The following is an 11,622-nucleotide window of genomic DNA, read 5'->3' as shown; positions in this document are numbered from 1 at the left end:
GGAGGGGCGCGAGGGCCGGCTGTGCTGAGGTGGAGCCGTACAGCGTTACAAATGCTTGCAGGCCCTGCTATTTTGCGTTGTTACGGAACCTCATTCCTATTTTCTGATGCAGCCAGCAGCAGGCAATGCCACCTAATACTTACCTTGATATTACTGGAATCGGTTAGGAACATGGCGAAGCGATCGATTCCCATGCCCCAACCAGCCGTAGGGGGAAGGCCGTACTCCAGTGCAGTGCAGAAGTTTTCATCGATAAACATAGCTTCATCATCACCCGCAGCTTTTGCCTAGATGAGAAAATAAACAGTAAGGGGTGTTTGCACAGAGCTCGGACAGTACCAGTGCTATTAACTCCTACCAGGAAGAAGGAATATGTTCGTAGCAGCCATGTCACTGATGGAACTAAGTCCCTCTACAGCCACACAAGTCAGTGACAAAGGAATCTCACATCTGTAAAGCTGTGGAGGTGCCCTGTACACGTTTCCAAATCAACCCTAAGTTCAGTTCCCTCATGACCCAGAAGTATCTTTTCCAGAGTCAGCCTCCTGACTGTAGTGAAAGCTGTATCTGGAGATATACGGCAGCAGACCACAGTGCAATGAATTGCTTTCAAATATTTCTCAAGCTCTTCATTGCTTCCGAGTTCCTCTTTAATGTTTACAGAAACAGTTAAGGACCAGAGTCATTGGAATCACTCCTTTGTTTCATGAAACAGAATTAAGTGATTGTTTATTTTCCTTCAAGAGAAAGATTAAAAACCCCACAACACTGGGATGTTAACTGCTGCTTCTTACATACACTTACTCTGACAGCCTCCAAGCGCTAAAGGTGATAACAATAAATAAATCTTAAGTGTAACTATTGAAACAACAAATATTTTGGCTCACATAGTTTCAAGATTCTGCAGAAGTTTTGAAGCAAACTACTCTGAGTCTAAAATATAACTAAATCCTAAAATATAACTGACACTTTTCAACTCGATTTCCGCCTTAACATTATATTTTCAGGGAAATTTTCATTCCATACACACAATCAAAGGGCTACAAAGACTGGTCATAATTATAAAGAGACAAGCACAGCAAACATGCACACAACATTTTGAAATTTACTATGAAGTTATTTAACACAATTATATTTTCCTGGATTTGACAATTGTTTAATTCTCTCAGGTACTGCAAAGCCATCAGAAAGAATAGGAAGAACAGGAACTCCTTCTGCAGACTGCACCACTGACCTCAATCACATGTGCACACATGCATCCATGTGTATGCATATGTAATTAATAACAAAACCAGTATGGACATCTAGTTCTATACATTTGTTGGCCTAATAGTTTCCAATATGCAGCTTTATTATGTGAACCAATTTAAAAGAATTCAGTTCTGAAAATGAGATATGTCATTCCACTCAAACTCTTACTGGACATGGAAAATTATTTAAGAAGCTAGAAGTATAGGGTTGTATGATTACACAAAGGCTTTGTTGTGGAAAAGTAACTGAATTTCAATATGAGGAAGACAGATAAAACTGTATATCTGCTTTTTTCAGATCAGTATTGCAGGTGCAAAAAACAAAAAATAAGGGGGGGAAATAAAATCAAAGAATCACAGGATGTCAAGGATTGGAAGGGACATCAAAAGATCATCTAGTCCAATCCCTCTGCTGGAGCAGGAACACCTAGACCAGGTTACACAGGAATGTGTCCAGATGGGTTTTGAATGTCTCCAGAGAAGGAGACCTCACAACCTCTCTGGCAGCCCGTTCTGGTGTCCCTTACTGGTTACCCTTACTGTAAAGAAGTTTTTTCTCATATTTATGTGGAACATCCTACGTTCTAGCTTGCACCTGTTGCCCCTTGTCCTATCACTGAATGTCACCAAGAGCAGCCTGGCTCCATCCTCCTGACACTCACCGTTTACATATTTATAACCATTAATGAGTTGATCCCTCAGTCTTCCTTCAAGATACAAAGATCCAGCTCCCTCAGCCTCTTATCATAAGGGAGATGCTCCACTGCCTTAACCATCTTTGTGGCTCTGCGCTGGACCCTCTCAAGCAGTTCCCTGTCCTTGAACCGAGGGGCCCAGAACAGGACACAACATTCTAGATGCAGTCTCACCAGGGCAGCGTAGAGGGGGAGGAGAACCTCTCTTGCTCTGCTAACCACAGCCCTTCTAATGCACCCCAGGATGCCATTGGCCTTCTTGGCCACAGGGGCACAGTGCTGGCTCACAATCATCCTGCAGTCCACCAGGACCCCAGACTCATTTTCCCTATGCTGCTCTCCAACACATCAGTCCAACCTATACTGGTACATAGGGCTGTTCTTGTCCAGATGCAAGACTCCACACTTGCCTGTGTTATATTTCACTAATTTCTCCCTGACCAATTCTCCAGCCTGTCTAGGTATCACTGACTGGCATCACAGCCTTCTGGCGTTCAGCCACTCCTCCCAGTTTTGTGTCATCAGCAAACTTGGTGCCAGTGCACTCTATTCCCACACCCAAGTCATTGATGAATAGTACCGGTCCCACTACTGACCCAGTACTGACTCTTGAGGTACTAGATACAGGCCACCAACTAGACTCTGTCCCATTGACCACAACTCTCTGGCTTCTTTCCTTCAGCCAGTTCACAGTCCACCTCAGTATCCAATTGTTCAAACCACAGTTCCTCAGTTTAGCAGCATCAAACGCCTTACTAAAGATATTCCAAAGCCTTGAAGTACTACTCAATAGCAGAGGTTAGACTTGCTTTCTTGTAAAGGAACTTTGCTGTAAGGTAAACAATTTTTAACAACAGACTTTCACTTAAGTGAGGAACGCTCACTCTGTGTAATCATAACCCTTTTCATCAGTAGGATGTCATCAGTAGAGACAGATTTGAAAATACTTTTATACATATCTAAATCATTGATTCCATATTAGCAAAACACCCTACCTTGGCCTGGTCTTCAAAAAGCTGCCGCTGCTGGAAAGGATCATTCAGTTCAGTGTATGCATTACACACTTCCTTCTTCATCACAAAGAGCTCAAAGCGTTCTGTTAGTCCCCGATGAACACGATGCCTATGTGAAAATGACAAATCAACCACATCTTAAACAAAATGGATTTACAAGACTGAAAGGGCATGTACATTACTCCAGGTACATTACCCATATTTGGCAGCAACAGCTGTCTACACTACTCAGCATGAACACACCTCTCCTCTGGATGCTGGGCTTTACAGCTCAGGAACTAAGATCTATATATAGGCTTGTGTCAGAATAGTATTTAACTAGCATGTAACATCAGTACCTCCAGTTTTTGTTTTTGTTGTTTGTTTTTAAATAAAGTAGGAGTGAAGAACTTAAAGGAGTTACATTATGACTGCGTGTCATACCCTTACCATTTGGCTAGAGGACTCATGATCTGTGGATGATCACAGATGAAAGTTGGGTTGATACAAGTGACTTCGAGAAATTCACCAACTAACTGGGAAAATAAAAGCAAAACACATGTAAAGTACAGTATCACCTCCCAGCACTACCTTCCCCAAACATCCTATTTCTTTTTCTTCAGCACAGATGAAGTGAAAAGCTTTAGTAATTCATGTAAAACCATGAAATGGTTTGAATCCATTTAGCAAACCATGAAAACAAAAAGCTTTAGTAATTACAGTAACGTCGTCTTTAACAGAAAAAAACATGTGTCCTAATTGGATAAGAAAAGCAAAACTGCAAAACCTGCTAAAAAAAAATAGTAACAATTTAATTTGGATATCATAGCATAGGACAATGAGAAAAGCAGCAGAAAAAGCAGCAGCTAATGCCATTGATTTAAAAAAAAAAGAAAAGATATGGAAATCTACCATTCAGTAAAGTACATACAAATCCACAGTTCTCTTGAACAAAGCTGACATAATTATGATAAAACAGGTTTGGTTTGGGCCTAAAAGATCACTTGTCACACTAAAATTTTCTAGAGCTCATACTAAGCATGCATCAGTCAATATTTTATTGAACATGACAGGATTTTGACACAGAGAGGTTTCTCATTGACATGGAGAAAGCTTAAGTGCATGTCAGTGTTTTCTCACATGCAGCTAAACTTGCTCTGAAGAGACTTCTATTAAATCAGAATCATTTCAATTGGAAAGGACTTACAGAAGTCATTTGTCCAACTTTCCTGCAAGCTAGATCAAGTTGCTCAGAGCCTGGTCCAGGTATTTCTACAGATAGATCCTCAAAGATGACAGCAATACAAAAACAACAACAAGAACAAAAACCAACCAACCAACAAACAAACAAACCAACTTTATTTACTTTGTCAAGAAGCCTGGCTGTTGTCCTAGGAGGTGGACACTCCACATTCCTCACTGCACAAAGGTCATCAAAGAACCTTCGAGTTTCTGCAATTGTAGACAAAAACTGTAAGAGCCACCCCAGTACCCACATCTTTTCTTTCTGCAAGCTTCAACATGTCTTACAGTAATTCTCAAGATCTTAATAGTGGAAACAGTAATAGCAGAAATCATAACAGAAAACATTAGCTTAAATGTCTGTTTAAAACACTATGAAAGCGGTATCTGTTTCTCATCAGTTTACATTAAAAAAGTTATTTTAGAAACCTGGACAAGATATACAATCCAACATTATTACTGCCAGATATTAGAAAAATTACTAAAAAGTGCATTAATGTATTTCCTTAATTCTGAATTCCAAGAATTAAGTAGTAGATACACACATTTTCTAGAAATCCAAAAATAATCTTATTCCTAACCTATCATCACAGACATGGAGACTCAACTGCACAAAAGACAGAATAAATAAGTAGTAAAAAGCTGTGCCTCTTCCAACAGATTAAAAACTCTTCAGATCATGCCTCTTGAGTATATGGTATTACATACACTCCACAAAGAAAGAGCCAAGACAGTCAGATATTGCCAAACACTGCATGGCAAGAAGGTTCACTTATTTCTGTACTGTTTTGTAAAAGACAATACTGGAGAAAGGCAAGTCCACATACTGATGCCACCACGAGAAATTAGCTGGTGGACTGCAGGCTAAGGGCTTCAGATCTTTACTCCCTTTTTTCTAAGAAAGAATCAAGACATCCATAATTGACATCTAACCTTCAGTTTCAAAAGACTCAGTTGATGGAAATTTCACTCCTAAGGTCTTTTCCAGTTCATCCACCATACTCATGCGCCGGAAGGGAGGGGTAAAATCTATCTCATAGGCCTGTCCATCTTGACCATCTGGATGGTAAGTGATCTTGTAACTTCCAGTAATGTGCTTCACCATCCCTATAAGAGGAAGCTGAAGTTAAGAAGAAAGCATGGAACATAGTATGCAATTATTTTTGGAGATTCTTACTCTTTTTTAATTAGTAATGCATATGTAACCTGAAAGCAACTTCTCTGTGATTTCCATCAAATCATGGTAGTCTGCATAAGCCATGTAGAATTCACAAGTTGTGAACTCAGGGTTGTGAGTCAAATCAATTCCTTCATTCCGGAACTGACGTCCAATTTCATACACTCTGTCCAGTCCTCCAACCACCAACATCTAAACAGATGGAAATGCAAATAAATACTAACATTGTCAAAAGAACAGGAAAGAGCTCATAACCACTGTATCATCTGACAAATCTGATTCAAGTTTCGTTCTGTTAATGCCATTCCAACGAGTCCACTGTTGTGCAGGAATAATCCTCTCTTCAGTTACACTTTTTTTTTTTCTGAAATGAGAAGTGCCCTTGCTGCTAAGAAGGCTAACATAATATTGTCTGCATAGGGCAAAGTATTGCTAGCAGGTCAAAGGAGGTCATTCTTCCCCTCCACTCAGTGCTGGTGGGGTAACACCAGGGGGTACTATGATCAGTTCTGGACTCCTCAGTAAAACAGACATGGTCACACCAGAGACAGATCAGTGCCACAAAGATGAATGACTGACTAGAATGCTTCTCCAGTGAGAAAAAGCTGAGAGATCTGGGACTGTCTAGACTAGAGAAGAGAATGCTCCAGGGGAAATCTTATCAATGTACATAAATATCTGAAGCAATAGCTCGAAGATTGAGCCAAGCTCATTTCAGCAATACCTAGTGACAGGAAGAGGCAGTGGGCACAAACAAAAACACAGCAGACTTAATTTGAACATCAGAAACTATTCTATACTGGTAGGTGACTAAAGAGTGGCAAAGGTTGCTGTCAGAGGTTGTGGAGTCTCCCTCTGTAGAAATATTCAGAAGCAATTTGGATACAGTTCTGGGTAACCTGCGGCAAGGGTCCCTCTTTGAATACCGTGTTTGGACCAGATGATCTCCAGAAGTCCCTTCCAATCTCAACCATTCAGTGATTGTGTGAGATCACAACAATATGGAGAATATAGGCTTAACCACAAAAGGCTTGTATTTTACCTTATGGTAAAGCTCTGGGGCGATTCTCATATACAACTTCATATCCAGCTCATTGTGGTATGTGATAAAAGGTTTTGCCATAGCTCCACCTGGAATTATATTCATCATAGGAGTTTCAATCTGTAAAATAACAACAAAATAAAGAAAATGAACATTGACATAAATGTTTCCAGGCTTCCCCCTCAATAAATGCCAGTTCAAGGAGAACTATTAATACTACTATATTAATACTACTATATAATATATATATATATTAATAGTTCAAGGAGAACTATTGAGTACTACCCCTAACTCCACACATGGCAATTTAAGAATTAAACCATATATCTAAGAGCACAGTTCAAATGTTTCTTGAACACAGGCAAACTTGAGGACATCACTGCTTTCCTGGGGTGCCCATTCCAGTGCCTGACCTATGTAGTAGCAAATAATTTTTTCCTAATAGCCAATCTGAACCTCCCTCATCACAGCTTTAAACTCACTCTGTAAGGCTTCCTCCACTGTCAAGAGAAATGAAGGAGTACTTAACTATTGTGTCCAGATCATTGATAAAAGTATTGAAGATAACTGGCCCTAAAGCTGAGCCCTTGGAAATACCACTAGTGACAGGCTGCCAACCTGATGTTATCCCATTTACTATACCGCTTTGAGCCCAACAATTCAGAAAACTATTCACTCATCACCTTGTGAGTGACTTTATCTAGAAGGATACATTTTGTCTGGAAGGATACAGAGAGAGACAGTACCAGAATTTTTATTGTGTCCATTGCTTTCACTTTGTCTATTAGGCGATGTCATGAAAGGATATTAAATTAGTGAAGTATGGCCTTCCATTCATAAACCCATGCTCAGTGTTTCAAATATTTTTCAGTAACTTGCAGAATAACCTTCACTGTAAGTTTATCAGGCACCAAAGACAAGAGTCTGACAGGCCTGTATTTAGCAGGGCCTACTTTGCCCTTCTTGGAATTCAGAATAACATTTACTAACTTCCAATCAACTGGGACCTTTTCAGATTCCCAGAACCTTTGATAAATAACTGAGAGATCTCACAACAACACTGGCCAACTCTTTCAGTACCCTGGGTGAAACCCACTGAGCCTGGGAGACTACAACTACAAAAGCAAAGTCCATCCCAAATCAGCATCAACTGGGAGCTTAGCAATTCACCAGACACGGTCCTCCAACTCTGCATTCCAGGGGTCCCAGGGACCAGCACTGGTGTTTAGAGACAGGGATAAACAAACAAGACATTTAACATCTCTGCTTTATCATCAACCCAATTTGTGAGGTAACCAGCCTCAGCAAGTAACAGACCACTATTTTCTTTAAATCTTCTCTTGCTGTTGACACTTGAAAAAGCTGTCTTTGTTATTCAGCACAGTACTGGCCAGCATCAGATGATCTGTGGTCACAGAAATTTTCTCCCTGCAATAGTGAACTGCAGTCTTTCTATGCAGTCTGACCTTGCTTCCGAAGTCCACACTTCTTTTTCTGCATAAGTTCCAAAGGAGCTCTCTTTTCTGCCTAGGAGCACCCCAGACAGTACCAGAATCACAAATACAGTTTAACTTCAGAGGACTGAACTGACTGCAAAGTAACATGCCCTGACAATAAATTGAAGAATACAATACAATACTCATGAGAGCGTGGCAGTATTTTTCTAAAAATCAAGTGACTATTTGTCTATAACTTTAAAAAGAAAGTAAAACAACAACAACAAAAATTCTCCAGATTCCAAAACTGTAAATTAATAAAATACACCGTGCTGAGATAATTACTCTCACTTCAGAAAAACTTGGTAGGTGAACTTGAAAACAAAGTATCCCTGAAACTGAGAAGCTCCAAATACATTTGGTACGCAGAGAGAAATAACAAGGAAGTCTTACCTCAAGGAAACCCAATTCATCCAGAAAGCTCCGAATATATGTCACAATCTTTGCGCGGGTTATAAATTTCTGCCTCACATAATCGTTAAGAATTAAATCCAAATATCTCTGTCGATATCTAGTTTCCTGAAAGAAATATCCTTAGAACAAGGTAGAGAAAACAGACTGCCAAAAAAAAAAAACAAAATGAAGGGTACCAAAACAAAACAAGATGAATGGTTCTTTGCTCTCTAATATCATTAGCAAATATAAAAGATCATTCAATCAAAACTATCTGTCAAATCACCTCCAAAAGTGGCAACTATGACAGGTACCTTATCTTTGAGGCCAAAGTGAAGATGAGGCAACATGTGTAGGCATGGAGATAAAAGAGTTACTTCATAAGGAATAATGCTCAGTTCTCCTTTCTTTGTTTTCCCAGGATTCCCCACTACACCAATGATGTCCCCACGACGCAGTTTGTTGTTAATACGGAAATATTCTTCCTCAGACTTGTAAAGCCTGTAATTATAAAATTCAGTATAAGCAGTTTTGCTTAAAATTTAACATTCCAGTTGTCTTGCACATCTCTCTCAGGCTAAATTCTTAAAGTAGGTAAGAGGGAATCCAATGACTGACAACATCCAAAACAAAACATTACTGCCCAAGCCAATCCCTACTGGAACAGAGATGAAAATACAGATCTCTAAGTCCTAGACTGCAGTTCAGTTTAGAATGCTAATAGGAATACTTTTACTTACCTGGAATTTGCCATGACCTGCAACTTGACTCCTTCACCACGAAGATCATAGAAAATCAGTTTCCCTCCAGAGGCACGCTTTGCATGGATACGACCTAAGCAGCAAAAGAATGCAGGTCATTGGGAAACATGTCCCTAAGAGGACGCAGCTGTTGGAGCAGAACCAGAGAAGGACCACAAAGATGATCAGAGTGCTGGAGCACCTCCTCTACAAGGACAGGCTAAGACAGCTAGGGCTCTTCAGCCCAGAGAACAAAAGGCTCCAAGGAGTGGCCTTCCAGTAACTGAAGGGGGCCTACAGGAAAGCTGGGAAGGGACTTTATATAAGGACAGGTAGCGATCAGACTAGGAGAAACGATTTTAAACTGGGAGTAGACTAGATAGTAAGAAGAAATTCTTGACTATGAGGGTGGTGAGACACTGGAACAGGTTGCCCAGTGAGGCTGTGTATGCTCCATCCTGGAAGAATTCAAGGCCAGACTGGATGGGGCTGTGAGCTACCTAGCCTAGAGGGAGCCGTCCCTGCTTATAGCAGGGGGTTGGAACCAGGTGATCTTAAAGGTTCCTTCCAAACCATCCTACAATTCACTGTATGATTCTACGACACAGGAGCAAAAGCCACAACATTACCACTTGGAGAAAAGATCATCAGCCCTGCACTGATCATTAAGTATGAAAGAGAGACAGTTAAAGCCTCAAAACTACTAAGACTGCACAAAAGTTCATGTGAGCTTTGGGGATCCTGAAGCCCAAATCACTATCTGATCTTCTGCTTATAAGGAACATTGCAATCTGCTCAGTCTAAAAGGTCCTATGTTGAATAGTCCAAAACTGCTTCAAGCCCGAGAGGAGCAGCAAGATCAGCAATATTTGAAAAGAGACCATCCCATCTCTAAAATCAGCTAGAACTTGATTCTGCAAAGCAACAGACCATCTTCCTGCATCTTAGATTATATCTTACCTGCCACTCTCACTGTGATATCTGTTAGGTGATCTCCTGGCTGCAAGTGACTGTACCTCCCTATAAAATCTGAGAGAGATAAGTCTACATGGAACTTGTGGGGGTAGGGATCTTCATTGGTGCCCTTCAGCTGTTGGATTGCGTGACTACGGATCTTGTAATATTGCTGTCACAGGAAACAAACAAAACCAAATGACTTTGCTAGAATTTCAAAGTATTTCAAAGATTATACATTAAAACACAACTACTTTGATTTAGGAACATGTAGGTCACTCTCTATTTTAACTACTTACTTCACTCTGAAAAAAAATCAAATGTAGAACAGTAACATTTATTTTCAGAACAGTATTAAGCATGTGGCCACACTCACATTTGGATCCAAGCTTTCCTCATCAGCACCAATGTTATTCTCTGAATCAGCAGCAAAAGGAGGTTTATTTGGATGCTTTTCACTTTGTTCTTTATGTTTTGCCTCCTTTTCAGCGATTTTTCTCTCAGCCTTCAGGCGTCTCTTCAGTTCGCTGTAAAATAAAAAGAAATTGCATGCAGTGCATACCCCGATACTTCTGTAGGAGAGCATGCAGCAAAACTGACAAGAACTGACTGTATAAACAACCCTGCATCCCCCCTGCTCTGCACAAAAAACGAAGCAACACTTAAGCGTGTTTAAGAGTTACCTTTTTTGACCTCTCAGTCTATCCTCTGAAAGATACAAATATTCAGAAAAAACTAAAACCTAGTTGGACACCGTTGTGAACAAATCTGGAGAAAGTGCCCCTGTGTGCTGACGGATGTTCGCAGGGCCCTCTCTTCCCACGAGCGATTACGGAGCACAGCTGCCCCACGCAGCAGCACTCACTGAAGGAACGCGCGCTCGCCCTAAAGGAAGCCAGGCGCCACCGAGACGCACGAAGGCGCCACCGAGACGCACGAAGGCGCCACCGAGACGCACGAAGGCGCCACCGAGACGCACGAAGGCGCCACCGAGACGCACGAAGGCGCCACCGAGACGCACGAAGGCGCCACCGAGACGCACGAAGGCGCCACCGAGACGCACGAAGGCGCCACCGAGACGCACGAAGGCGCCTCCACAGCCCGCCCCGCCCCACGTCCCGTAGGCATCCACAGCCCCGGCTCCACCGTTCAGGACTTCACGAAGAAAGAGGCGGGGGCAACCGGACCGCCGAGCACCGACCTGCTTCGGCCATGAGGCACCCGGCACCAGCAGAGCGCGGGCGCTGCCCTCCGGGCCCAGCCGAGGAGCCGCACAGCAGCAGGGCTCAGCATGGCGCGCTCCGACGGACGGTCGAGCGGATTCGCGCCCCAGTCAGCCAGACGTACGGTACGCTCCACTTCGCCTCGCCTGCCCTGCCTCGCCCTTTCACTCCTCCCCAGCCCCGCCGGCCCGCCCACCCTCACTTTTTACTGAGGCGCGACTCGGAGTCCGCCGGATCGAGCTCTCGCTCCGCTGCGGCCGCCATCTTCCCGGCTCCGTCCCGCGCTTCCGGTATCGGTGCGCCTGCGTGGAGAGCGCGGAAATGGCGGCGCCCTCGCGGAAAGTATTCGTGTGGGAGGATGGTACCCCCATGCGCTTCTACATACGGCCCGGGATGGCCAAATTGCGCCTGGCACCGC

The 11,622-nt window shown here is 42.4% G+C and overlaps 1 protein-coding gene across 2 annotated transcripts; it reads right to left on the bottom strand.

Annotated features, from left to right (window-relative positions):
• Positions 1–65: 65 nt before the first annotated feature.
• Positions 66–11,494, bottom strand: KARS1 (lysyl-tRNA synthetase 1). Of its 2 annotated transcripts, none has more exons than XM_010718110.3 (13): positions 11,407–11,494; positions 10,358–10,508; positions 9,988–10,153; positions 9,028–9,121; positions 8,602–8,788; positions 8,288–8,413; positions 6,399–6,518; positions 5,386–5,548; positions 5,113–5,286; positions 4,304–4,389; positions 3,388–3,473; positions 2,941–3,067; positions 66–287 (listed from the first exon to the last, which is right to left on the bottom strand). In XM_010718110.3, exons 1-13 carry the CDS (start codon positions 11,466–11,468, stop codon positions 81–83), a joined length of 1,749 nt encoding a protein of 582 aa, XP_010716412.1. In that variant the 5' UTR covers positions 11,469–11,494; the 3' UTR covers positions 66–80. The 2 variants fall into 2 exon arrangements, with proteins under 2 accessions (XP_010716412.1, XP_010716411.1); XM_010718109.2 differs by lacking the exon at positions 11,407–11,494 and adding an exon at positions 11,183–11,371.
• Positions 11,495–11,622: the final 128 nt, after the last annotated feature.

This window comes from Meleagris gallopavo, chromosome 13 (assembly GCF_000146605.3).
Source record: "Meleagris gallopavo isolate NT-WF06-2002-E0010 breed Aviagen turkey brand Nicholas breeding stock chromosome 13, Turkey_5.1, whole genome shotgun sequence".
Lineage (NCBI taxonomy): Eukaryota > Metazoa > Chordata > Aves > Galliformes > Phasianidae > Meleagris > Meleagris gallopavo.
Note: the sequence above shows the minus strand (reverse complement) of the source record. Positions and strands in the feature narration are given on the sequence as shown.